At 46.9% G+C, this 26,241-nt stretch overlaps 10 protein-coding genes across 10 annotated transcripts; 5 read left to right on the top strand and 5 right to left on the bottom strand.

The window, feature by feature from the left end:
- Nucleotides 1-1,474: 1,474 nt before the first annotated feature.
- Nucleotides 1,475-4,592, top strand: V1513DRAFT_249653 (OPT oligopeptide transporter protein-domain-containing protein). Its single transcript, XM_066894472.1, has one exon. The coding sequence runs from the start codon at nucleotides 1,714-1,716 to the stop codon at nucleotides 4,300-4,302; it is 2,589 nt and encodes an 862-aa protein (XP_066755281.1). The 5' UTR covers nucleotides 1,475-1,713; the 3' UTR covers nucleotides 4,303-4,592.
- A 15-nt stretch (nucleotides 4,593-4,607) lies between these two features.
- On the top strand, nucleotides 4,608-7,299 carry V1513DRAFT_438883 (glycosyl hydrolase family 85-domain-containing protein). The gene is made up of 3 exons (XM_066897122.1): nucleotides 4,608-5,577; nucleotides 5,627-5,706; nucleotides 5,758-7,299. Exons 1-3 carry the CDS (start codon nucleotides 4,694-4,696, stop codon nucleotides 7,125-7,127), a joined length of 2,334 nt encoding a protein of 777 aa, XP_066755280.1. The 5' UTR covers nucleotides 4,608-4,693; the 3' UTR covers nucleotides 7,128-7,299.
- Nucleotides 7,190-9,033, bottom strand: V1513DRAFT_438882 (major facilitator superfamily domain-containing protein). The gene is made up of 3 exons (XM_066897121.1): nucleotides 8,805-9,033; nucleotides 8,393-8,740; nucleotides 7,190-8,342 (listed from the first exon to the last, which is right to left on the bottom strand). Exons 1-3 carry the CDS (start codon nucleotides 9,011-9,013, stop codon nucleotides 7,367-7,369), a joined length of 1,533 nt encoding a protein of 510 aa, XP_066755279.1. The 5' UTR covers nucleotides 9,014-9,033; the 3' UTR covers nucleotides 7,190-7,366.
- A 2,898-nt stretch (nucleotides 9,034-11,931) lies between these two features.
- V1513DRAFT_249509 (dolichol phosphate-mannose biosynthesis regulatory) lies at nucleotides 11,932-12,770 on the top strand. Its single transcript, XM_066894470.1, has 3 exons — nucleotides 11,932-12,040; nucleotides 12,106-12,504; nucleotides 12,568-12,770. The coding sequence occupies exons 1-2, from the start codon at nucleotides 11,972-11,974 to the stop codon at nucleotides 12,271-12,273; spliced, it is 237 nt and encodes a 78-aa protein (XP_066755278.1). The 5' UTR covers nucleotides 11,932-11,971; the 3' UTR covers nucleotides 12,274-12,504; nucleotides 12,568-12,770.
- An 882-nt stretch (nucleotides 12,771-13,652) lies between these two features.
- V1513DRAFT_410454 (uncharacterized protein) lies at nucleotides 13,653-16,296 on the bottom strand (the record flags this gene model as incomplete). Its single annotated transcript, XM_066895708.1, has 2 exons — nucleotides 14,077-16,296; nucleotides 13,653-14,019 (listed from the first exon to the last, which is right to left on the bottom strand). Exons 1-2 carry the CDS (start codon nucleotides 16,083-16,085, stop codon nucleotides 13,653-13,655), a joined length of 2,376 nt encoding a protein of 791 aa, XP_066755277.1. The 5' UTR covers nucleotides 16,086-16,296.
- A 1,684-nt stretch (nucleotides 16,297-17,980) lies between these two features.
- On the bottom strand, nucleotides 17,981-18,609 carry V1513DRAFT_438871 (uncharacterized protein). The gene has a single exon (XM_066897120.1). It carries the CDS (start codon nucleotides 18,596-18,598, stop codon nucleotides 18,080-18,082), a length of 519 nt encoding a protein of 172 aa, XP_066755276.1. The 5' UTR covers nucleotides 18,599-18,609; the 3' UTR covers nucleotides 17,981-18,079.
- Nucleotides 18,610-18,957: 348 nt separating this feature from the next.
- Nucleotides 18,958-20,080, top strand: V1513DRAFT_375049 (anion-transporting ATPase-like domain-containing protein; the record flags this gene model as incomplete). Its single annotated transcript, XM_066894882.1, has 3 exons — nucleotides 18,958-19,123; nucleotides 19,202-19,831; nucleotides 19,890-20,080. The coding sequence occupies 3 exons, from the start codon at nucleotides 18,958-18,960 to the stop codon at nucleotides 20,078-20,080; spliced, it is 987 nt and encodes a 328-aa protein (XP_066755275.1).
- Nucleotides 20,081-20,929: 849 nt separating this feature from the next.
- On the top strand, nucleotides 20,930-23,060 carry V1513DRAFT_438867 (isocitrate lyase). The gene is made up of 3 exons (XM_066897119.1): nucleotides 20,930-21,326; nucleotides 21,401-21,475; nucleotides 21,629-23,060. The coding sequence occupies exons 1-3, from the start codon at nucleotides 21,111-21,113 to the stop codon at nucleotides 22,964-22,966; spliced, it is 1,629 nt and encodes a 542-aa protein (XP_066755274.1). The 5' UTR covers nucleotides 20,930-21,110; the 3' UTR covers nucleotides 22,967-23,060.
- Nucleotides 23,061-23,371: 311 nt separating this feature from the next.
- Nucleotides 23,372-23,796, bottom strand: V1513DRAFT_438866 (uncharacterized protein). The gene has a single exon (XM_066897118.1). The coding sequence runs from the start codon at nucleotides 23,625-23,627 to the stop codon at nucleotides 23,391-23,393; it is 237 nt and encodes a 78-aa protein (XP_066755273.1). The 5' UTR covers nucleotides 23,628-23,796; the 3' UTR covers nucleotides 23,372-23,390.
- Nucleotides 23,779-25,289, bottom strand: V1513DRAFT_438864 (uncharacterized protein). The gene is made up of 2 exons (XM_066897117.1): nucleotides 24,672-25,289; nucleotides 23,779-24,617 (listed from the first exon to the last, which is right to left on the bottom strand). The coding sequence occupies exons 1-2, from the start codon at nucleotides 24,847-24,849 to the stop codon at nucleotides 23,827-23,829; spliced, it is 969 nt and encodes a 322-aa protein (XP_066755272.1). The 5' UTR covers nucleotides 24,850-25,289; the 3' UTR covers nucleotides 23,779-23,826.
- Between the last annotated feature and the right edge of the window lie 952 nt (nucleotides 25,290-26,241).

Here is a 26,241-nt window from a genome sequence, read left to right as displayed (position 1 = left end):
CTTCTTAGGTAGCGTCTATACGTGTTAATTTGAGAGTTTGTGGCGCGAAAATGTCTACGGGAAGTCACCCATCCATTCATGTCCGGGCCTCGGCAAATTCGGAACAGACTCAACTTCCTCGGGTTCGCTTGTAGAGATACTCGTACTGTCGATATACTCAATGACTGCCACGTCAATGGTCTTACAGCTTGGTTGCGAATATTAAATGAAATCAATTAATGATTGCTCGGTTATCGTTGGCCAACCGGTATTTAGTCAATGCAAACTTTCTTCATGTTAATAATGCAATGGCTGCTTTAATCTGTAGCAACGGTACATAACATATGCCGAGGTGAAATACCCAATGGCGGTGCGGCGTCAGATAGAGTACTTAGCACCTTAGTTTTGGGCACGCGAGTGACTGTCTCCACTGGAACTAAGGAAGAGATACATATCCCTTAATTATGCAGCATGCCGGCTCGGCCACATAGCCCTCCACACTTGATTTACTGAACTCTGATTCGGGGCTAGCCTCTGATCTAGTCTGCGCTGATCAGTCTCAAGCGTTTTTGGGTTCGTCTTGTTAGTATAGACATTATGCCAGAATGCAATCGCCAGAATGCAATCGCCAGATTTTGCGCCGCGTGATAACAAACTTTATGGACTGGGAATGTAGCAGTCTATCCGCTGCAAGTTTGATTATTGCGTTTGACAAATTATTTCTAATATAGGTTAGTCCAGACTATAATTGTAAGTATTGATAGCATTAGCATCAGTGCGATAAGTTGACAGTACCTATCGTTATCTAGAGGCCATATCAACGCGACTTAACATAAGCCAATATTTCGCGCATTTCGAATACCGTAATTTAGAATGGAATAATTGCAGGCCAGACCAGGACTAGTCGTAAAGCCTCTTTCTTTCCGTCGACTAGGAGAGAGCAAGAATAAATATTGACCGGCGCCGACGGTCCAGATGCGGCATTTATGACTTCAACATGAAAGAAGTGAGTTTATACAGGTCCAGATATTAAATATAATACAGTATTAATATCTTTCTCAGTTACATATCAGTTACGGGGCTGCAGAGATAGCAGGGTGCTCTTACCGAGTTGGTACCCAATACCTGAGTGCCGCACAGACTGCAGAACGGCGTCACTCCAATAAAGCTTGTGTGAGACTCGTGCGACCTTGCCCGAGCTTGTACTTGCGCCCAGTCCCGCCTCTCAGCGCCAGACAAAATAATCAAGCGCCTCATCGGTGCTTGAGCTCCAGTCTGCAATCAAATGACTATCGGTACCGTTCTTTCCGGCTTGTCTGCGTATTATTGCCTAAAATTTTATTATTTCTTCTGAAACTTATTACTGAGCTGCTACTTTGGTTGATTTCTTCAAGTGCCATTTGGATATTTGATACCGTATTTTTCATAATTCGCGCGGAATACTGATTATACTGTTAAGGTGCAGCTGTCACGGATCCAACCATCCGCGAAGGCAACAACTGTGAAGAAGACGAGAGTGAAACAGCTGACAGATCTGCTCACGGTCTATCTCCCCGTGTGGGTCTGTGGCTTGCAGACTATTTCCACACGAGTACTATTTATTGTGGTTATGCCACACAACTTCAGACAACCTGTCATTTGGCAATAATCATCTGTTGATACCCATTCTATATAAACTGCCCTCTCGCGCACATTTTCTGCTTTCTGAACACAGACGTTGCTCTCATCACCAATATGCAGCAGGGCACTGAGAAAACCATTGCCGAGCCCGTGATACTCTCTTCGGAGTTCACAGGCTCCCACGAGAAGAAATCCAATGCAACTATCGACTCTGATGAGATTCATGAGCTTCGCGAGCGCTTCCAGTACAGATTCTCCGAAGACGCTGGCACCGAAAGGCTCAACGCAGGTTCCGCAGATCTAGAATTTGTCTTTGAGAAACTTTCTGAACTCTCTCTCGAAAGGGGACTTGCCATTCTGCAGGACATAGTGTCGACACATAAAGACGATCCCAACTTCCCGACCGAACTTATGGACAAGATCAAGCTGTTGCTCGAGGGCGAGGAAAAATACGGTGCCGATCACGATGTTTATGACTTTGATGTTCGCGCTGAGGCCACGTTGATTCATTACTTCTCGCCGTATCCGGAGGTCCGTGCTGTTATCGATCCATATGACGACCCTACCGCTCCGGTCGAGACGTTCCGTGCGTACTTGCTCGCAATTATCTGGACTATCATCGGAAGTGCTGTTAATCAGTTCTTCACCACGCGTATGCCTTCGATTACTATCACGTCTGCGGTTATCCAGGTTCTGTTGTATCCTTGTGGCAAGGCCATGCAACTGCTGCCGGATTGGGGCTTTACCTTCCGCGGCAAGCGTCATTCGCTGAATCCTTGTCCTTGGTCTCTCAAGGAGCAGATGTTCGTCACGATCATGGTCAACGTCACAGGGACTGGTATGTGGGTCACGCAGTACAACATCATGACACAGAAACTTCCGATGTACTACAACCAGAAGTGGGTGGGATATGGTTACCAGTTCTTGCAATCATTCTCGACCCAACTCTTTGGCTTTGGCTTTGCGGGAGTGCTTCGTAGGTGGGTCGTTTATCCCGTAAAAGCAATCTGGCCTACGATTTTGCCGACTGTTGCGCTTAACCGTGCTTTGCTTGCTCCGGAGAAGAAGAAGTCTATCAACGGCTGGACTATCTCTCGTTACTGGTTCTTCTTTGTTGTTTTCGTTGCCATGTTTGTGTACTTTTGGCTCCCTGACTACCTCTTCAACGGTCTCAGCACGTTTAACTGGATCACTTGGATTGCGCCTAACAACTACAACCTCGCCGTTATTACCGGGTCGGTTCTTGGCCTCGGTCTTAGCCCGATCACGACGTTCGACTGGAATGTGGCCAATATATCCTGGGTTCCGCCGCTTGCTATCCCATTCTACTCACTCTTCAATCAGTACGTGGGCATGGTAATTTCGTTCTTCATCATCGTCGCCCTCAACTGGTCTAACTACAAGTGGACGGGATATATTCCGATCAACACCAATTTGATCGTTGATAACACTGGCAACCCTTACGACGTCACCCAAGTCTTGACTAATGAGCTTCTTGACATGGACAAGTATCAGGCATATTCGCCCCCGTACTGGTCTTCAGGCAACTTGGTTGTCTACGGCGCATATCTCGCAACGTACCCGCTCGCTGTCATTTATGTCCTCCTACGCGAATGGAGACCTATCTTGGCGTCATTCCAAGACTTTTGGCATGGTATCCGTAACCGCGGAAAAAGCATATATGAGCAGTTCACGGATCCATTGTCACAGATGATGTCTAAATACAAGGAGGTTCCGGATTGGTGGTACGTTTGTGTCGTTATCTTTTCGTTCGTGCTGGGAATCATTTCGATCGAGATCTATCCAACCAACGTCGGAGTTTGGGGCTTTGTGATTATCATTGCATTGAATGCGGTCTTCTTGATTCCGCTTATGCTCATCTACGCCACCACTGGGTTTAATCTGGGTCTCAATGTCTTAGCGGAGATGCTGGCAGGCTACTTCTTCCCCGGTAACGGCACTGCAAATTTGATCCTCAAGTGCTACGGCTACAATATCGACGGTCAAGCCGAGAGTTTCGTTTCTGACCAGAAGATGGCTCACTACTCTAAAATTCCACCTCGCGCTGTCTTCCGAGGTCAACTGCTGTCCACAATTGTCCAGATCATCGTCTCCATTGGCGTCGTCAACTGGCAAATAGGCCACGTCGCCAATCTCTGCGCACCGGATCAGCCAGATAAGTTCACCTGCCCATCGCTCAAAACGATCTACTCCGCTAGTGTGATGTGGGGTGTACTCGGCCCTAAGCGACTGTTTGGTGGTTTGTACCCGATTCTTCAATGGTGTTTCCTTATTGGTGCACTCATCGCCCCGGTGTTCTGGTACGCGCAGAAGAAATTCCCGAAGTTGCTAGCAAACTGGAACCCCATCCTTATCGCAGGCGGCATGCAGAATTGGGCTCCATACAACTTGTCATATTTCACACCTGGCCTATACCTGTCGCTTTTCTTCATGTACTTCGTCAAGCGCCGATATCTCGCGTGGTGGGAGAAATACGTTTATCTGCTCTCTGCGTCCATGACCGCGGCCGTTGCGTTCTCGGCGATCATAATTTTCTTCGCTGTACAGTATAAGTCTGTTGTGTTGGATTGGTGGGGAAATAATGTTGTGTATGCGGGTGTTGACGGAGGTAATGGGCGACAGACATTGTTAGATATTCCTGCAGAGGGATATTTCGGATTGCCGTATGGACAATTCCCTTAAGATGATCGCCTGTGATTAGTGGAAAGTGAGTCTTGAGATGGCATGTCTGTAATTTGGCAAAGTTTGCCTTTAATTAACAACCTGAAGTCTGTAACAATGAAAAGTAACAGTGATTGTGTATTTGTATAATGAATTGATTTTAATTCTTATTGACTTAATATTGAGGTTCAAATCGTCCAAGTGCCTCATTCCCTGGACTCATCTCAAGAAGCCTCAAAAAATATATGTGGCTGTGGCTCATTCCGCATTTGGTTTAGGGCGACTGTCTATACGCGATGAGCATCGAACGAGCCCACTCGTAATTCCTCTGCTTTTCATCGTTCAGCAACAGCTCGTTCGCGCTCACCCCATCGACACTCGAACTGCCAGTTCCTACGGCGAAAACGGCAACATGGCAACATCTTGCCGATATTTCTCAAGCCTGAAAGTGCTACAGGATTGGCATGAGTCTCAAGACGACCTCCAAATATCACGCGCGCCTCTTCGTCGACGTCACCGGTATCCAGACCGCATATTCAGCCCTCGTCTTCTCGTTTGCCACGACTTCAAAGGTGGGTACAGTGCAGACGAAGATGCTTTGTTCCAAGGATACTTCCCGCACAAGACTGGCACCGCGTATTGGGCGCGAGCCTTGGAGTTGATTGATACTTTTGTGTATTTCTCGCACAAGAGGGTTGCCGTGCCGCCCGTTGCTTGGACTAATGCATGTCATAAGTCTGGTGTGAGGTGCTTGGGGACAATTATTTTTGAGCATGAGAGTAGTGTGTCGGACGCGCGATTGTTATTGACACCGAATGCCACGGGCACTGGGTACTTGTACGCAGATATATTTGCTCGACTCGCGAAGCATTTCGGTTTTGACGGGTACTTGCTAAACATGGAAACAACAATGGGAAGTCCTGCTGAAGCGAGGGAATTGCTGCACTTTATTGAATATTTAAAATTCTGTCTGCATAAGGTGGTAGGTCCTGAAGCGCGATTAATTTGGTACGATTCCCTCACCACAGATAACAGGCTTGACTATCAAGACGCCTTAAATATGATCACCCTTCCGTTCTTTCGTGCGGCAGATGGTCTCTTTACGAATTACTTTTGGGAAGACAGGCAGGTGTTTGAAGGTGCGGAATTGGCGGGGAAGTTGTTCCGACTTGATTTGTGGACTGGATTGGATGTGTGGGGCCGAAATGTGCAGTATCCGGCAAAATGGGCGATTGGAAAAGCTTTAAGTCAGATAGAGGCATTTGGAACGAGCTTGGCTTTGTTTGCGCCGGCTTGGTATGTGTGTTTGATTTGGATTAATGGTCTCAAGTTAACAATTGTGCAGGGTATATGAAGAGCTTGGATCGAAGGAGTTTGAAGCCAACGACTTTTCTTTTTGGTACGACAAAATGAACAACGAGACCAGTGAGTGTAGATGTAAGATGTCATCTGGTACAAGTTAGCTAACACAGTTAGAGCGCAATATTAGTATTTCAGAATTCGTACGGCCACACCCCGCGCCTGTATTGCAGACCGAAAACTATCAAATGTTTTATACATCGTTCAACACTGGTCATGGTCAGAAGTTCTTTGTCAATGGGAAGGCGGAATATCTCGAACCATGGGTCAGTCACTGTTTGCAAACAGCTTTACCGACTTACCCCCACACGTCGCATTCTCCGTACCTAGAGTCGTACAACAGACGACTCATGCGGCAGCACATTTCGACGGCGCTTCCAGGAACGTTTAAGACGTCTTGGAATATCGACTACACACTTGCATTCTACGGAGGTTCAAGTCTCAAGTTCACATCAGACCCCTACAACCAGTCGCCATATTTGAACGCCATATTTTCGTCATCACCCCGAGAGTCTTTATCGTCACGAAAAATCCCGTCCCCTCCGACATCGCCGTCCCGGTCGATAGACGGCAACCTTCGGCGCATGACCTCCTCGTACCTACTCCGTCAGCCACGCGTCTTCGTGACCCCATTATTCCTCCTCGACTTTGTCCTGCAGCCGTCTACACCATTCATCTTCTTCGTTACTTTTATGAAATGCTCGAAAGGCGACGTGAAAATCAGACTATCGGGCCGTTGGCTGCTTATATCCCGCAGACCGCATGGCACGACGTGTTATGACGAACTCGATTCCGATACGCCACATGATATTTATGCCGATGCACCAGCATTTGAGGCTGATTTGTCGGGATCGGTATTGAATTCTTGGGTACGGAAGTCGTTTACCTTTAAAGTTCCTGGACATCCACCGATTTGTTCCAAGTCGGGACAGTCTGGCAACCCAGCAGGCGCTCAGGTGGAATCGGAAAGATGGAAAGGGATTCGACTGCCGAGGTTCTTGTTTCAACTTAATCATCTTGATATCGAATGTGGCGAGAATTTCTCTGGATCAATCTATTTGGGGAGTATCTTGCTATTTAACAAGCATGCGGCCACAGTAGCCCAGAAGGACGCGGAAGTCAATGCGCCGAGCGTGACTGCGCCTGTTCGGGTTACTAACGTTCGCGTGGGAAGTTATGAGAACGCAAAGGCGTTAAGATGGGATGAGGATTGTGAGACAACTGAGTGGATTGTGTATGTTAATGGACAGATGATAGGCGTTGCATGTGCACCTGGATGGGTGCTGTCTGACGAAGTGGTCAAGCTTCCGGAAGAGACCTTGACGGAGTCCTTTGGTAGTGTGACAATCACTAGCACGGGTACATCGTCAGATCGGACGAAAGTTAACTGTTCTCAAATCCCTGTCGTGAATTTACGAGTGCGAATCGACGCGGTCGGTTGTGGTGGTACGATAGTTAAAGGAGTTGAACAAATCGTTTCTGTTTAATAGCATCTGGCTAATTTGGCCATTGTACTTTATATTGCATTGTTGAGGATTTTGTGCGGGTTACTTCATTGAATTAATAGTTTTTGGAATTAAAAAGTCAGTATTACCCTGTTATCGGATTAGAGACAAGAAATCAAAACATGCAAAATGGACATAGTATCTATGTAATTGCCCTTAATTTACAATTGTATCATCATTTTGCCTTAATATCCAAGACATTCTCATAAGAAAAAATAAATCTAATGCAAGAAACGGAAACCGGTAGTCCCATCCAACCCATCAACCGTCTGTCCTGTCTCAAGCTTCTTATTCAACCGTTTAAGTTGCCATCGCAACGTCGTGGCACCCATCATACCCAAAAATGAAAATATAATGCAGACAGTAAAACCAACATAAAAGTGAGGTGACGAGCCCGCGTAAAATAAATAGGGCACGAAAATATTGGGGATGTTTCCACCGATATTGACTGTTGCGACCGCAGCCGCACGTTTGATTGGTGGTCGCGGAACGGAATTGGACAGCCAAGCAAAGCCAAGGGCCCAGGAGTTGTAGATCTGCAGTAGGAGCATCATTGCGATGTAGCGGGGAGCTGTTTTGGTGGTTGAGATACCAATGACGAATCCGACGAGGGAGAGACAAGGGCCCCACATCATGTGCCAGTATCGTTCGCCGGTCTTGTCAGAGTGAAAACTGTTGATGACGGAGGTTATGGCAACCAACAGCCACGGCGGGGCAGTCAAGAGAAGGGTTTTGGGTCTGTCAAATCCGAGAGAGTTCACAATTGTCGGGAACACAGTGTTGATACCTGCCGTGCCAGCAAAACAGAACAACATTTGCAGGAAGTTGAGAACTTTGGGGTCACGCACTGCCATTATGAAGCCGATCATCGCGGAGCGAAACTTGGACTGGGGGAGGACTTCGGCGGTCTCTTGCTCAGAATTAGGTGCACTATCATCGTCGCGCTGGCCGACATCCTCGATCATGCGGACAACAGCAAGAAGACGTTCCTCTTTTGACAGCCAGCGCGTAGTGGCTGGCAAATTGGGCAGGATTACCATGGAGATAAGGGCAATTCCGATAGTAATGACGCCTTCGATCAAGAACAGCCAGCGCCAGTCCGCGAGGCCACGGACCCCGTTCAAGTATTCGAGCACTCCATAAGCGATCAGACCTGAGAATGCGCCGGAGAGCCACGAGCCAACGACAAAGATTGCCCTACTGATGTGAGCTCAATTACTGACCAATCCTTGAAAAGGCAGACATACGAACGCTTGGCAATCTCGAACCGAGTGTACCAGCAGGATAAGTAGAACATGACTCCAGGATAAAACGCGGCCTCCGCGAATCCAATCAACAGCCGGACAACGAGCAAGCCTGTATAACTATGCACGACACAAGTCAAAGTGGATAAGATGCCCCAGATCGCCATAGCAGTAGGCAGATAGAGCCCCGGCCGTCCAACCTTTTCGAGGATAAGATTGGAGGGGATCTGCATGGAGATGTAGCCGACAAATAGGATGGACACGCAGGTGGAATACTGAGTGCTTGTGAGATGCAAGTCCTTGACGAGGGAACCGAGTTTAGCGGCAGCGATGTTGTTACGATCGAGGTAGCTGGATTGTTGTCAGCGAAAATCATGTCAAATGCGCCTGAAAGGAAGGAGCAAGGAGCACTTACTTCATGATATACATGAGAATGACACAGGGCAAAATGGCGATATCAATCTTCAATTTGAGACGCTTCTCCATCGCCTCGCGCTCAGGAGAGCCCTTAGGCGGAAGGGTTATGCCTTCGAACTGGCCGCCATAGAGCTGGGAAAGATCAAGGGACTCCTCGACATTGTGAATGGAAGACTTTTCAGCGGCGAATTCCTTTTCGGATGCCATTAGCTGTGACAAAGTGTGTTTGATGACGAGGGAGGACTAAGAGAGGTGAGGTGCAACCTGAGGGTATATTTATATTTTATGTTGGTCCAGCAGGACACTGGATTATCTTCGATAGCCCCGGGGTCGGTCATGCGGGGCAATCTCCATCATCCCTTGTGACCTATTCTGTACACGTAGAGACAGGTAGTCGATACAAAATCAGCAGCAAAACTCAGTATGATAGGCATCAGGACAGAGGACTTAAGAACCAGGGGCCGTGGGGGGCAAGTACCCGTGCACGAGCCGCCGACCTTTTTCCGGCATTGGGACCACTAAGATCGTCATTGCGTCTCGCTTCGGGCCGATGCCAACAACTCAATCGCTTATTCACGCCGTGATGCTCGTCAGAACAGCGATCACGAGACTAGATCGGCTGCACCTTGGTAATACACGGTTGTTAAATAATCACGCCTCCATAAGTAACCTTGAGCGCTTAGCTATCGTGGGGGGGATGCCGCAGCCATACTCTATGAAGCTCATCACTTCTAAAACTTACTACGCTGAAGTGTTGGAATTCAATATCGTAAGCATTTCAGAAAGCAGTTGGTGTCCGCTGTGGCCATAAGGAACTCGTTGGCGGTTTGCCGCAGCATCATCCGGACCAGCATAACTATCTTTCTTTAGAACTTGCTACTTATAAATTGCGTCTGCATAGAATGTGCGGCGGAAAAACTCTGTTTGCTACCCCACCTTTCGGATAAACTTGGTTGTGACTCCCACTTTTCAAGTCCTAATTTGGATTGATTGCCCACGAATCGGCCTTGGCCGTACATTTTTCCCTTCGGCCCCACGAGCCTTCGCTTTATCTTTGTTCGGCATCGTCACCGCCGATCTTTGACAAGCATTCCCCGCAATCTGTTGAGCACAGCTGACTATTAATTGTGGGAGGACAATTATCCCCTATCGCGCATCGTCAGTGACTTTCGCCCGGATTAACTGATATCCATTTTGGCGGCTTGGTTTCGCTGATGAAAAATGACAACGAGCTGACAAAATCTATATATTGCAAAATGGTGGTACGAAAATTATTCATAACATCTCACTTCCAATATAAACTGACTTCCACTCATAAATGAATATGCATGACAAGTAATAGCACGGTTTTTATATTATTCTCATATTCAAGAAGTTACATCTAGACATCCATCCCACGCCATATCATTGCAGAAAGAAATCGCCAAACTTATGAGCGGTTTAAAATCACAAAATTATGGAAAGTAAATACGAAGATGTGAATTAAATGAAAGTTGAAAGGACTGCTGCCCATTGCCATCTTTATTAACCTATAATGTGCCGTTCTAATCAATTTCATAAGATGATTGATGAGCGAGGATAGAGAATCCGCATGTTGCTGGAGATCGGCTTATAATCTGCTCTGGCCAGTTGTGCCCCACCACCCTTGAATGAAATAATCCGAACAGAAAAATTGTAATAAAAAAGAACATACCAAGCGTTACACCAAACGCCAGCAAAATATGCCAACACAAATCTGGGGGTGGAGAGGAAATGTCGGTTTTATTTTTCGTACAACGCTTTACTCAGGTGCCACACAAATGACCACAGCAGACGCGGGGTTCATTCAACTTACCACACCTCCTGGTAATCGCCAATTTCATCCGCATTGTGTAGCTGACTTTCACCTATACTGGAATTGATAGTAGGAGAGTTCTTTTATTTTTCTGAATGCAATGTGGACGCAGCGGGCAAATCCGATAGTTTGTCGGCGCGCTTACCACGCAAATCTAAATGCAAAAGCATCCTCCTTTCTCATATACGACCAGAGGCTACTCAACCCGGCAGTTAAATCTCCCACCGGGCACCAACATCCTAATGCTTTCTGCGAAATCAAGATCGAAACCGGGAAGCTAAGTATAGAATAAATGACCACACGGAGCTGTCCATTTATGTAGTTCCCTCAGTGATTCATTTCGCCTGACACCAAGCAAGACGAAGAACGACACCACCAACGCGTTCGGGTGGGTTTCGGCGCGAAATCCTAGAAACGTACTCGAGGAACTAAACCAGACCAGACGCCGGCAGACTGGTGCTGGAAACATAGCTATAGATGTCTTTCCGAGAGAAGAACTGAGGAAATAATTGGCCAAGAGTCGAGAATTAGGTGGAGCACACACCATGATCTGACCAAGTCATATCAGCCGAAAGACACAGACACAGACTTTTGTATGCAACACATGCATTACATAGGAAACAAGAATCGAGAAATTTATGAAGACGTCAAACCACGGAAATCGGAAAACGTAAGGCGTCAATCACAACTATAGATCGGAACAACGAGATATCGCGGACAGGGTCCCACAGTTCAGATAAGAACCTGGAACGGAAAACTAGAACGGCTGGTATTGCTACCGCCTGGGATCAATCTGGATTAACATAGGCAAGAATCTGTATGCTGTTAGTATTCTGACCTATCATATCATGCTGGACTCTATCTCATTCAAGGGTGGTGGCAGTTCAAAAGTGGCCCACTTTTGCAACAAATAAATCAGAGTTAAATCTTCTTGTAAGTTAGTCTTTCACATAATATGTCCCTTCGATATGTCCCTAAATTATGTACTCGGGATCGCTGCGAGATATCCACTGGCGCTAAACAAGGCCATATGGGTGCAACCTCAGTCCAAAGAAGCCTATTTGTTGGTACTAGTTAGACGCAAATATGGCTTGATCATAGCAAACACGCGTAACATGTGATACTAAAGCCGTACATGGTTACCACGGTAGCCGAAGCATCAAGTGCCAAAAGTGCTTTAATACTTGTCACGAAATAATTTCATGATGCAATTGTTGATGTAATCTCCGCAGCATACTTTCGCCATAGCAATTTTAACTGTCAGCTCATCGGCACGCTTCACATTATCGTCCTTTCAGGGTCAAACGTGAACGTTGTATGAAGTCAAAGCCATGGGCCACGGAATATTTTTGCTCGCTACCTTCGCGTTTTTATACTACACGATATGGACGTTAATAATGGTATGGCAGTGAACTCTGCTATTATTTTCTCGAAAGCCGGGGTCGATACTGATTATCAGATATAGCCATTCGTTGACACCACACATCCCATACAAAACCTCTTCCCATCGCGAGAATGGGCAATCAGAATTCCGGTAATGATACTATTACTTGCCGCGGGGACCATTGGCAGTTTTGTGGGCATTGTGATGGTGCGGTCCACTAGTCCACGAGCAATACGGCAACAGCGATAAAGATGCATATTATTTGAAAAGATTGTATGATAGAGTGGGAATGGTGCTTCATAGACGGGTTTATGAATAGGAATGTATATTAGTGTACAGAATAATACTGTTTAGAACTGATGACAGCTATCGATGTACATTTCGGGGGTATGCGAATAGAATACCCATGTCGTCTTCACTTACGATGTAATTGGACGATAGCTGCAATCTTATACAGTACTTTTCCCAACAGAACGTCAGGTACGGGACTGTGATAAACCCCACGGGTTCTCTAAATGGCAAAACTTGCTAATATAGATTTAGTCACCAGCTGCGCCGTAAGATCGGTCAGATCGACTTGATAATCTTGCGAGCTCACCCTGACCGTGGATGGATAATGTTGCACGCGAATGGGAACTCCTCGGAGCTTGTTGTTCTCGCTGCCATTGGCCGTCGCATCATAATGCTATCCGTATGCACTCTGGTCCATCTTGACTCTATCGGCAGCATGCGTATCGCCGCTATTACACAGTTCTTAGATGCTTATGTCTATAAGTAGGAAAGGAATGGCCAGCCATTGAAATCGCAGCAATACGCATTATTTCCTGTTTGTCTGTTCCGCTATTAGTTAGCTGTCTGTTCCGACTATTCGTTGGCTGTCTAAGAAATCGATTCTTCCTAAACGTGGGACCAGATCCCTACATATTAGCGTACTGCCATAGTCTATTCAGGGTGTAATGTCTACATGTCTGCGGCATGTCTCTATTCAGTGGAATTGGGAAAACTATTGCGAGGAAATCCTGCACGGGATGCGAAGATGGACTGAGGTCTAATATACTTTGCGACCGATGGTTGGGATTATTCGAATTTGAGCCCATGCATGCCCCTGAGGTGGTCAATAATCATAGGTTTATCAACAATGAAGTGGCAATGTTCGCAAATGGCAACCACTTATGGACGTCGATCTTTGGGCCAATACTCAATATACGATAAGTTGTGAAGAATTGAAGGACTATTTGGTGCAGGAACCAAACAACCCATTGGAGACGATAGAATCCACAGATTGGGACAGCATAGCTAAATCGGCTGAGTCGAGGAAAACATCCGCTAGTGCAGATACTTGAAGTGCACGTTGATGATCATGAAACTCGTAGTTTTGCATTTAGTTAATTTTTTTTTTTTTTGATTTGATTTAAATTGTTACTACATACATTATACTATTAAACCTGATAATTTACATTGTCTTCAATGATTTATATTAACCACATTTTTTCTATAAATATGTAAAAAGCCACCCGAACCTAATTATCATACTGAATTTCGATCTAATCATCTATTTGTTCATGCTATTTACTGCCATTAAACATCCCCCATAATATTTGGCTTGCCAGCCATAAACCTGACGAGTTTTACAAATCGCCAAACAACTCCTCGTCAGTCCCATCAATAATATCAGTAATTACCCCCGCAGTATCTATTTGCTCAAGCATCAGCCGCTTGGTCATACCTAGTATCCAGCGCAGAAATTTCTCAGACGCAATTAGCACCGCTAGTGCACCATAAGCTACAGATAGTAACGCCAGACCAGTGATTGTAATAAGTGGCGGGATACTGATGAAGCTGCCGAATACCGACCAGAAGTAAAGATCTGTAATAATGAACCAGTGCAGACTCGGATTCGATGCCGTGATGCCTAGTAAAGGGAAGATGGAAGGCAACCGGACATGAACTAGACACTCATGCACCTCACGATAAACAGTAGCTTTCAATGCACATCTATAAAACTTAATTAGTAAGAGCGAGGCATGGTTAGACAAGTCCCAAAATATCTACTCATAAGTCATGGTCCTAACTCCAAAATAATCACGACCGGTGTCATCCACAAACGAGAGCACGCCGACCAGAGTAGCACCTATAATCACAAACGCACACGACACGCCTATGACGACATCCATATATTCGGATAGCCAGAACTCTATTTCTTGAATGCGATCACTACGTGCCGCGACGCTAATGGTGCCTGTGGCATGCTTCAATATTCTAGCTAAGCTTCCATCGATCAATTGCTGACGCCACTCCTCTGAAACACGGCGTATCGCTGAGGCATACGCGGATCCTATCTTCTTGCTCTCAGATTTCGCCGACGACGACAAGAATGGCTCCTGGGAATGTACATGAATTGGCTTCAGGGTAGCTGCAGCGAATGGGGATGTTGGCGAAATAAAACCGCCACCTCCAGGTCGGATTTTCCGATTACGGAGTGACCCAAAGGTAGCGGAATGAATCGGACTGGGGGCTGACGGTACGAGGGTCGGCGGAGACCGATTCTCCTTTTCCTCGTCGGAAGTCACGGAAGACGAAGACACGCTGAGCTTCCTAGACCTTCCTCGAACAGTCGTTTCAGAGTCTGCCGGAGGCGACAAATTTTTGTATGGCTTCGTAACTGTTGGTGTCTGCTCTTCGCTAACGTCTCCAGTGGTTGTCTTGCCATAGGCTTTGTGCTTGTGCTCAGCATTAATGGAATTGTGTTGCAGAAGTTGTGGAATTTTATTGGTAGAAATCGTTGAAAAGACTTGGCGACCGCTTGATGGTCTTCTTCGACCAACATGTAGCATGTCAGGTACATCAGATGACATAGCCATAGCCTCGTCATTAAGCAAACCTTGTCCATGAGCTAGAGATTGAAATCCTTGAACAATAGACTGAAATGTCGCGGCATTTTCGTATGACGTGTGTGAACTCCCAGAGCTAACGCTGCGGACACTTGAGACACGGCTAACTGCCGGGACTGTTCTGTAACGCGCTTGTGCTGCCACGTTTGGTGTAACAACTACTTGTGGTACTTTTCCTGATGCTTCACTTTCTTGCTCATCAAGTCGATCTAATTGGTCCTCAACTGATGTTTCCGCTGGGAACGGCATTTCAGATGGTGGTTCAACATGAAGCGGCAACGCAGGTGGTGAAGGCGGAACCGACGTCGTTCGAAACACATCTATGACTTCATCACTATCTGACGAATCGCTTTCATGAAAATAATAAGCAATAATAGCATCTGTGTCCGATTGTAGTAAGTCGCCTTGTGCCATATTGGGTGACGAGGGCTGAAATTCTGAGTCTGCAGTTTTGTCAAGAGTATGGCCACTCGAAACCTCAGAGAGAGACACCTCGACCTCATCGCAACAAGGACAAGGATAAGAGTGACTCTGAGAGGAATCACCAGAATCATCGACTTCGGCCACAACCTCCGAGGGCTGATCGACAGCTTTCAACTGCTTGGTAACTTCGTTTAAACTCACCACAGTACCATCGTCCCCTGCTTTCCAACTCTTTATACTGTCACTATCTCTATCTACTTTCCGTGCCACAAATAGGCCCTCCACCTGCCTCTGCTCCTTTGCATCCAAAGGGTCTAGGCTATCATTAGCATCGTTGCTCGATTGATTGCCATATAGCATGGCAGATGAAACGACCGGGTACACTGGCGGGCTAGAATTTTCCTCACAACTAGATGAATCGCTGGAGGAATCATCATCAATATCCACATCGACCATGTCGCCCATATCCACATTATGGGCCATATTATCGTTGTCTTCGATAAATTCTTCGTTCTCATCGTCGTCAACATCCTGATGAGATGCAAGCGCCTCCGCTTCTAACAAATTGCGAGGAGCCGAATCTTTACCGACTGAGCCATGATAATAACGCGCATACACCGGTTCCTCGTCGTCATCGTCATCAGCGTCATACACATAATCCCTGATGTCATTACGAACGGCAAGTGCTCTCCTGGCTTGATAAGCACTGGATTCTGCCGGATATATGCCATCTGAGTAATCCGCCATGCTGATAGGTTGCTCAATATGCTAAATGTGCAGGAATCTGATTCAGGTGGTCTCGTTGTCAACAGAGTGAGTGAGGAACAACTCACCAGCGGGATACGTGTATCACAAAACAGCGTGTGTGCGTACAGAACATTTGAACGCTTAGAGCTAATTACACGTGCTACAATTCCCCTAACCCGCATCAATTTGCAGGTCTAAGCTTCCGCGTGCGGGGGAGCTTCAGTTCCTGGGGATGAAAATTCGGATGGTTCGACGGAACTTGTGATCGTCGAGAGGGGGTTACGTCACAAGTGACTCCTTAGATCTTCCACTTCGTCACTATGCTCAACATTTATTAACGCACTACTTTCATTTTCCTTCAACTGTGTCTGAATCGATATGCTAGCGTGATTTATTGCTATGTCTACCTGGCATTGAACGCTCCCACTTGGCCACATCTACAGCTCTTGATTGTTACTAATGTTGAAAGCTAACGCGCGAATTATGCAGATCTATATGACTCCAATAGTTAGACGTCAAACGCATGTATCTTGCCTAATTCTCATCTTTCCAGTAAACTTTTTTTGTTTTCTTCATCAGGCTGCAGGACGGAATTTGTTGTGTCATGTTCGGTAGTCGTCGGGCTTGAAATCCTGTAAGTCATTCTGTTCCCGACCGCGTTGTGTTGCTAGCCGTAGACAGGTATTGATAGAGCCATGCAGGTTTGTCACGGGTATCGAGCGCGACACTATGAAGTTTATGCGCTGCTTATTCCCGCTATGAATCGTGTTCACCTAGCGTCGGATAGCCGGTGCTAAAAGATCGCGGTACGCGGTAACGCATTGACATGGTAGAAATTTTTTTTTTTGCATCTAGGGGCTAGAGATTATAAAACATGTTAAGGTAGTTACACGTGTTTGCACGACCAGGATCTCTTCGGATATTGTTAGCAAGGATGGTGAGATTGTATTATTTCGCAAGCCGACGGAAAGCCTACTACCGATAGGACCAGAGATAGCGAGAGAGAGAGGTTACGTTCAGTACTTGGATGTAAACTGTGGCGTAAGTCATAGAAGACTGATATTGAATAGCTGCTGTGTTGGATCAGATGACACAGTCGCTTGGGTATGTTTCTTTGTGTCTGGGTCGCTGCCTGCTCTTGGAATTAGGGAGGTTAGCACAGATGATTTAGTGTTTGGTTTCGGGTATCTGTCGTTTGAAGGCAGTACTATTGTATGCCCCGTCGAATCGGGTGCAGTAGCAACTAGCGATTAGCCAGTTGGTATTTTGCGAGTCATTCTAGATATGGCTTGAGGATTTGCGGGTCAGGTTAGATCTGGCTTGGTCCCAGTGTTTGCATGTGGATCAACACTGGTGGTTGAGGGGCTGTTTAGACCCTTACAGTCTTAAGCTGTGGTTCCGTCTTTGTCTGGACAGGTTGTGTCATTTAGTCAACTATTGGCAGACGTGTCTGGAGTTGATTATTTGTGCACGGTTGTGTGGACTGGATGGGAAACATGGTCAGACAACGAAGAAAAATAAAAACAGGGGGATTGCGAGACATGGTGTGGAATCCTGATCGGAGAAAGAGAGTGGGAAGGTTGCCTGTGTTCCATGACAGATACGGATTCTTAGTTGGGGCAGTTGGATAACATTTAATGGGCCTTGGTAGACGTATCTGGACAAAGTTATATGGAGACAGTTGTTTTAGCTACGAATTATATTGTGTTATTGGGGTATTGGTAACTTGATGGGATGACGAGAATTGGCAATGCCTGTTGAATCGGTAAGTGCTATTTTAGTTATCGCTGTGGATGTGGAAAGTGGAGAGATCTGAGTTGGGGGTTGGGCAGGTAAGTTACGATTTGCAGAACTTGGCAGGAACACGCGAGGTCTATACTGAAAATGGTGGATGGGTGTGAACATCAAACAATTTTATTTATTCTCTAGATCTCTATGTACTCCCAGTAGGAAAAAAACCAATAATATTTACACCAGATATATGCTTCTTGTCGCTATGAAATCCTTGTTCCATTTGGGACATCCCGCTCAATACTCAATAATGTGATGACGCCGTCGCCGTTGGAGTCCGCGCCCAACACCAAAGCCTGGCTGTTGACGCCGGCAATTCTTCGGTTTCCCAAATTCACGGCGGCAATAATTTGCCGGCCGACCAACTCGTCCGGTTTATAATAATGGGTTATCTGTGCCGAGCTTGTCTTCGTGCCGATTACGGGGCCGAAATCGATGGCCAACTTGTATGCGGGTTTGCGTGCTTTCGCGTTGGGCGTCGCGGCTGTGATGGTGCCGACGCGGAGGTCAAGCGCTGCGAAGTGGGACGCGAGCACGTCTGGAAGATGACCGTCTTGAAGCTGCGGTTCATCTTGGGCTGAATCTGACGGTGTTGAAGGTGTAGAGGCCATCGCAATTCGTGTGCTATGAAACCGTGTCAGATGCCCAGATACGTACTGCCTAATGCCAAAGTTATGCAATTGACAAGGCACTCGTCGTAATGGAACAAACTTATATATCATCTAAACACGGCCCTTTAAGCAATTCTAAAAATTCATTGATAACTGTTGTCTCGGTGTAAAGTTGTTGGCTTGGGCAACAATTACGCCATAAATGGTGCAGCAACAAGTGCATCTTGCAAATTTCTACGATGAGCTAGGTGGTTCTGTGGGCTTCGTTCGAGCGCCGCGCGTTCAACAACAAAGAACGAAATTTTGCAAGGACACGAGAGCGCGATATAGAGCAAGTTTAGTAGTGAGCGATCTGTGGCATTAGATTTCGAATTACTAGTTGTCTAGAGTATAGATTGATAGGAAGACTGCTTTTTGAATTACCGTTCCACAGTACGTCTCGCAGTGGACCCACTCTGAGAAGCTCTAATATGGAAGACGAGGAACTGGCGCCTACGCTTCAGAATATTTTAGATCAGCGGAGCCTGCGGTGGATTTTTGTTGGTGGTAAAGGCGGCGTGGGAAAGACTACGACGTCATGCTCACTTGCTGTTCAACTGGCGCAGCGTCGGAACAATGTGCTGTTAATTAGTACAGGTGCGTCAGGGCAGACTCGAGTTTGTTCATAGGGGCGATTGGACGCAGAAGGGAAGCGATGCTAACAGTTTGTGGCAGATCCCGCACATAATTTGTCGGACGCATTCGGACAACAGTTTGGCAAGGAAGCGCGGAAGGTTGACGGCATTCCGAACCTGTCGGCGATGGAGATTGATCCATCTGGCTCGATCCAGGAGATGATTGAGCAAGCGAATGCACAGAATAATGGGATGTCGAACATCATGCAGGACCTCGCGTTCTCGATCCCGGGCGTGGACGAGGCGATGTCGTTCGCGGAGGTGATGAAGCAGGTCAAGTCGACTGATTTCGATGTGATCGTGTTCGACACCGCGCCGACGGGTCATACGTTGAGATTTTTGTCGTTCCCGACGGTATTGGAGAAGGCGTTGGCGAAGGTGTCGGAGCTTAGCGGCAGGTTTGGACCGATGCTAAACGGGCTTCTGGGCGCACAGGCTGGCGGTGGTGGTGGTGCGGATGGCGACATGTTTGCCAAGTTGGAGAGTATGAGAGCGACGATCAATGAGGTCAATACGCAATTCAAGGATCCGGATTTGACCACGTTTATTTGCGTATGTATTCCAGAGTTCTTGTCGCTTTATGAGACGGAGCGCATGATTCAAGAGCTGTCGTCGTACCACATTGATGTTCATTGCATTGTTGTCAATCAGCTGCTATATCCAGCAAAGAGTGAGTTATGATTTGTATTTTTCCGTATATGAGGATGAGCTAGCTAATGAAGACAAAGGCTCGACGTGCGCACAGTGTAATGCGCGGTACAAGATGCAGCAGAAGTACGTTGAGCAGATCCAGGACCTGTACGAGGGTGACTTTCATATTGTCAAGCTACCACAGCTGACAGACGAGGTACGGGGCACGGAGAAGATCAAGGCATTTTCACAGATGCTTATAAAGCCATACGTTCCAACTAGCGAGTAGCGCAGGTACTGCGAGTGTAAAGTTGGTTAAAAGAGTTCTACTTAGTTATAGTGGGCATAATGTGATGTTGGTGATAGCGAGCTTGCATTAGTGTTTATGACGATGATTCAATAATAATCAATGAACAAATAACTGTGTAGAAGTTAGTAGCAAGCGTATGATAGTGTTTGTTTGTAGTCGGTGGATTCCGGAGGACTAGAGCGGCTGTTTCCGATTTCCAGCATTCGCTTGGACGTTTGGGTAAAATGCTCGGATCCGAGGCTGTCAAGTCATCACGTGCGTACTTTTCAATGCAGGCATGTGATGGATGTGACGGAAAAGCGCATGGCCGTTAGAATTCATAATTCTAACGACATTTCTAGAGTTTGTTGTGAAGAAAGGAGTAATATAGAGTTTATTTCTGTTATTAGTGCGAGCTTAACGCACTCTTGACACACGGGACAGGATTTTGATATCGCCGACGCAACGCCGAGGTTTACCATAGAGTATGTATACAATAGTACATCTTGATACCTAGAATTCTGACAGGCTAAGTTAAGAGCTGCTCCATTCATGCGAATGGCAGTGGAATTAAACTAAGCTCTCACTATTGTAGACTCGGAAACAACATATCGTAAGCTTAACCAGCATGGAACTGATCTCGGCCAACCATTACAACGAGTGATGTTTTTTGCTCTTTCCACCGGCAATCCTAAAACTTGTATATTCACGTGGGTTGCGGGGGGGGGGGGGGAGCGAATACCGCGGAGCTCCACATATTTTACGTGTAGCCGAATTGTAGTTAGAGAGGCTCATTGTTTGAAAATTATGGTGTGGTCCTCCGTCCGGCCGCTCGTCCGCGTGCAAACACTATGGGAAAAAAAATAACACGACGACTTGAGACTCGGCCCAGCCCCGGTATTATGACTCCTCTTTTTTGCAGTCACGTTTATATTACGCCAGGTTTTTCCCACATTCACCAAAGTGTATACTTCTATCCCATCATTGCCTCTCTGTTTTGTCGTTCGTTCGCCAATTCCAATCCTCACCAATGGTCTATTCACAAATTAATCTCGATGCGGAGCAGAAGCAATACGAGGCAGATGTAGTCGACGTCGAAAAGTGGTGGACTGAGCCGCGATGGCGGCATACGAAGCGTGTCTACTCGGCCGAGATTATTGTCCAGAAGCGCGGTTCTATTAAGACTGAGTATCCCAGTAACCATCAAAGCAAGAAACTTTTCAAGCTTCTCGAAGAGCACGACAAGGTCGGTAACATATATATATATATATATTCCATTAGATGAAAAACACCGTGCTAACTGCTGATACTACCCTATAGAATAAGACTGTTTCTTTCACTTTTGGCGCCCTCGACCCCGTCCACGTCACGCAGATGGCCAAGTATCTTGATACTGTATGTAGACTTCTATACTTATCTTTTTTCACGGGTCTCGTGTCCGGGGTGGTGGCTCCTCCGCATTTCCCAAGTGCGCGCCGCGCCGCCCCCACCGGCTCATGCACCCCTGAAATTCAAGTCGTCCCGTGTAAAGCTAACACCCGAGATCAGATCTACGTTTCCGGCTGGCAGTCTTCCTCAACCGCGTCAACATCAAATGAGCCGTCACCGGATTTAGCCGATTATCCTATGGACACCGTCCCGAACAAGGTCGAGCACCTCTGGTTCGCCCAGCTTTTCCACGACCGCAAACAGTGCGAGGAGCGTCTCTCCAAGTCTCCGGCCGAGCGTGCGAAACTCAACTACACTGATTTTCTACGTCCACTTATCGCTGACGCCGACACTGGCCACGGCGGGATCACTGCCATCCTCAAGCTGACAAAGATGTTCATCGAGCGCGGCGCAGCGGGTATTCACATCGAGGACCAGGCGCCTGGCACGAAAAAGTGCGGACACATGGCAGGAAAAGTCCTCGTCCCCATCTCGGAGCACATTAACAGGTTGGTCGCCATCCGTGCCCAGGCAGACATTATGGGCACAGACTTGCTTTGCATTGCTCGAACCGATTCCGAAGCCGCGACCCTGATTACTTCGACCATCGACTACCGGGACCACCCGTTCATTCTCGGATCTACAAACCCGCACATCCCGCCGCTTGTCAACCTCATGGTCCAGGCCGAGGATGCGGGCAAGCAAGGCACAGAACTTCAGAAGATCGAAGACGAATGGATTGCGGCCGCCGGCATCATGTCCTACAATGACGCGGTGATCGCCGCTATCAAGGCCGGTTCGTTCTCCAATAAGGACGCGCTTGTTTCCAAATTCGTGTCCGAGACAAGGGGAAAGTCCAACGAGGACGTTCGCGCGATCGCAAAGAAACTGGCTGGCATCGAGATTTATTGGAATTGGGAGGCACCACGGACGAGAGAGGGATATTACCGCATCCAAGGTGGTATTGAGTACGCTGTGGCTCGCGCCGTCGCGTACGCGCCTTTCGCAGACTTGCTGTGGATGGAGAGCAAGTATCCTGATTATACGCAAGCCGAGCAATTCGCTAAAGGCGTAAAAGCCGTCCACCCGCACCAATGGCTTGCGTATAACTTGTCACCGTCGTTCAATTGGACGACCGCGATGGCTGTGGCGGATCAGGAGACCTACATCACGCGTCTCGGTAAACTCGGCTACGTCTGGCAATTTATCACCCTCGCCGGCCTCCACACTACGGCGCTCGCCGTCGATAATTTCTCAAAAAAATACACCGAGATTGGAATGCGTGCCTACGGTGAGTATGTCCAACAGCCGGAAATCGACCTTGGTGTTGAGGTCGTCAAGCATCAGAAGTGGTCTGGCGCGGAATATATTGATTCATTGCTCAAGATGGTTACTGGTGGTGTTAGCAGCACGGCTGCAATGGGTAAAGGAGTCACTGAGGACCAGTTTAAGCATTAGGGGTTTGCATTGCTTGTATGCGTGTTTATCTAAAATCTTGTATTTGGATTGGGGTAATTTCGGAAACGGGAATTGATTGAAGACTATTGCGAAATCTTGCCCATTATAATCAGGAAGCTATCCTTCGTACTAAGGAGCGTCCCATTTGCCTGCAGTGCTGCCGAGTCGAAGATCCATGGGGCCAAATTTATTCCAAGCATTGCATCGCCTATGGCTACCATCTCCGTTTTAATTCTCTCATCATATCTTGCCAGCTTCCATCCGCCAAACTTTTCATTGAAATGATGCCCCGGAGAGAATCCGTTGGCAGCTGAGCCTAAGCGTTAGAAACCGTCTGTACCCTGTGCGGCTCCACTTTCACTAAAAAAGAGAGGAGATATTTTTTCCATTTTGTACTAACAACAACAACCATCGTTCCGGTAAATCAAATCGTGTGATACATACTCATACAGCACATCGCAAAAAAAAAAATATCAAGATTATTTCTTATAAAAACAAATTTTATACCACCGAAAACGAAAACGAAAACGAAAAAAAACGGAATATATATCGGCATATCCAAGGAAACAAGACCAATAAGCAAAAAAAAAAAAAAAAAAAAACAGAAATTCGTGTATACCCCAAATAAAGGAAATTTTGGTGCCGTCAAAAAAAAATCCATTAAAAAAACTTTTGCTAAATAACCCAAGAAATCCCAGTGACGATGTATCCCCAATGTAAAATAAGAGGAAAATTTAAAAAAAATATAACTTTTATCATGCCGTTCATCCCGCGCGATGTCATGCAGTACCGGCCCATCAACATTTCAAAAAAAAAAAAAAAAAAAAAAAAAAGGAAAAACCTCCACCTAAACCGGCTCTTCAAAGGAGCAAATCCCCAACCATAACGCCCAACCCGACCATTTCCTTTCCCTTTCCGGCAAACAGACTGCGCCGCTTGAGTCCGTACACTGCTGGTGCAGACGACGCGCGCTTCAGTGATGACGACGGTTTCCGCTTGGTTGTGCTTTCTGGCGGTTTTGAGATACCGGCAACCGTGGTGGCAGCTAGTGCGACGTCATGCTCAGGCTCGACAATTGCGCGGTTGAGATACCCGCAAATCGGGATCGTCATGTATCTGTCGATCCAGGACTTGGTGCTTGGGAACGCGACACTATTGTCGACCACATTGTTGACGTCGAGGTATTGTTCGAGTAGTGCATCCGCGCTCGAAGACACAGTATGGGAGATCGAGTGGTGGGTTGGCGCACGCGAAAGTCGCGGCTGCCTAGGCAGCACTGGAGATGCTGACGGCTGACCATATCCGTAAGTGACGGGCTTCTCCGGCGTCTTGTCAGTCCAATGACCGATCGCCGGACCCATCGCTTGAATCCCGAGTGGGAGAGAAGGAGGGCCCATGGGAGAAGATGTGGGGGCTGGCTTGGGAGTACCGACAGCCGCCGTCGCAGTCAGCTTGTTGACAATCGGAAGGTCTTCGTCATCGGTAGTAGCATCTTCGTCCTCGTAGATGACGATGGCAGACGCGGAAGACTCGGACGACGCCAATACTTTATCAATCGCCAGGCTGATCTCGGACGAGTCTTCGACAACCGAAAGCGACGGAGTGAACAGGTCATATAGGTCACTGGCGTCATCCGGGGACGACGCCGAGTCTGCAAATGTTAACACCCAACTTGCGGACCAGTCAGTCGTACACAAATACATACCAAATGAGTCGTCAAGGTTATATTCCTCTTTCCGCCGCTTCACCGAGCTGAAATCAAGCTCAGGCGTATGGACAGGCGATTCGGCGTCAAATGTGGCTGCCAACGAGACAAAGTCGAGAACGTGCATCGGAGCAGTATTACCGAAGTCTGAGTCGCGCCTCCTCTTTAGCGAACTCATCGTGAAAATATAATAAAAGGATAGATATGCTGGAAGAAGAGAACCGTTAGATGTCAGTGTGTGACATTATGGGCCGCCAACGGAACGTTGGCTGTCATGCCGGGAGGTCGCGCGACACATACATACCAAGAAATAAATAGCAGCTCCAGGGCGAGGAGGAAGGAAACAATAAGTAGGTAAAATACGGATGATCACGAGTAGCACAGCCAGATAGCAAACAAACGAGAACTGGTGAGATAAGTATCAAGCGGCGAATGAGCGGTGAACTTTGGAAATAATTTGCGTTTAGACTGGCAAACAAAATTATTAGGTCATCGCGTTGGCCATGCGAAAAGTTTAAAAGTTGCGGGTGCGAGTCAAGAAGGGACCGATGAGTTAACTCTAACTGTTGCAGTTATCGCGATCCGCTTGTTATATGATATCTTAAAACCCCTCTTATAATAAGGATATAATGCAAATACAAGTGATATAAATATCAAAGGGCAAGCAACGGCACTCGGAGATTATTCAGGGATCTCTTCTTCCCACGAGACAAAAAATCGCATGCTCTCTAACCGAATTCTTTGTCATCCGTCCCGAATGGATGTGGAGTAGCTAAACTCAATCGGGTCTAGGGGAGAAGCAGTCAATTACAGGGCAAGGGGTCCACGACTAGCGCGAACTTAGTTTGTAAATTTGCCACACGAGCATCCGAATAATTATGATGTCGATTCAATTGTAACTTGCTGGCTATTCTATTGTATACATTCAAACATGCGTATGATGCTGATTTTTCTGTCACATTGGAAGATTTAGCAAATTGACGAGTGACAGCATAATTCTAGGGAAACATATGTCTGTGTTGAGGCAGCCAGCCATTTTTGTTTGCCAGTGAGATCCAACCACCACCGTGCACTGTGCACTAAACAGAGCACACATATCCGTCAGCTGCAGTCTAGCGACCGGACATATATGTCTGCGCTTTGCAGTGATAACTAAAATACAGTATATGTACAATCTAAGCGGAGTTGTGCAGTTGTGTACCGACTAATGGGGCCGAGACCTCAGGGAAACTGAGCTGGCCCATTCAACGACAGTCACCAGGACAAACTCCGGCCCAACTGCAACTGTTCCAACATTGAGGGTTGTGAGTCCCTTAATTGACGAGCTCTATTTAACTTGCGGAATTGCACAGTCTTCTGGAATAACTCTATCAGGATCGACTGGACCGCATCATCAATAAATTCGTCAGTTTTCGCATCAAGGTCTTGCTAGTAGGCTTTACACAACAGGCACGACCGGCTGGCATTAGTCGGATCCATTTTTCCATGACAAAAGCGCAATTACTCCAGTCTGATATCCACCCACCCGAATACGCGCACTATCGGTCTGTCTCTCCAAAACTGGTGACAA

The sequence above is a fragment of the Lipomyces chichibuensis genome (genome assembly GCF_038497645.1).
Source record: "Lipomyces chichibuensis strain CBS 12929 unplaced genomic scaffold V1513scaffold_5, whole genome shotgun sequence".
Taxonomy (NCBI): domain Eukaryota; kingdom Fungi; phylum Ascomycota; class Lipomycetes; order Lipomycetales; family Lipomycetaceae; genus Lipomyces; species Lipomyces chichibuensis.
Note: the sequence above shows the minus strand (reverse complement) of the source record. Positions and strands in the feature narration are given on the sequence as shown.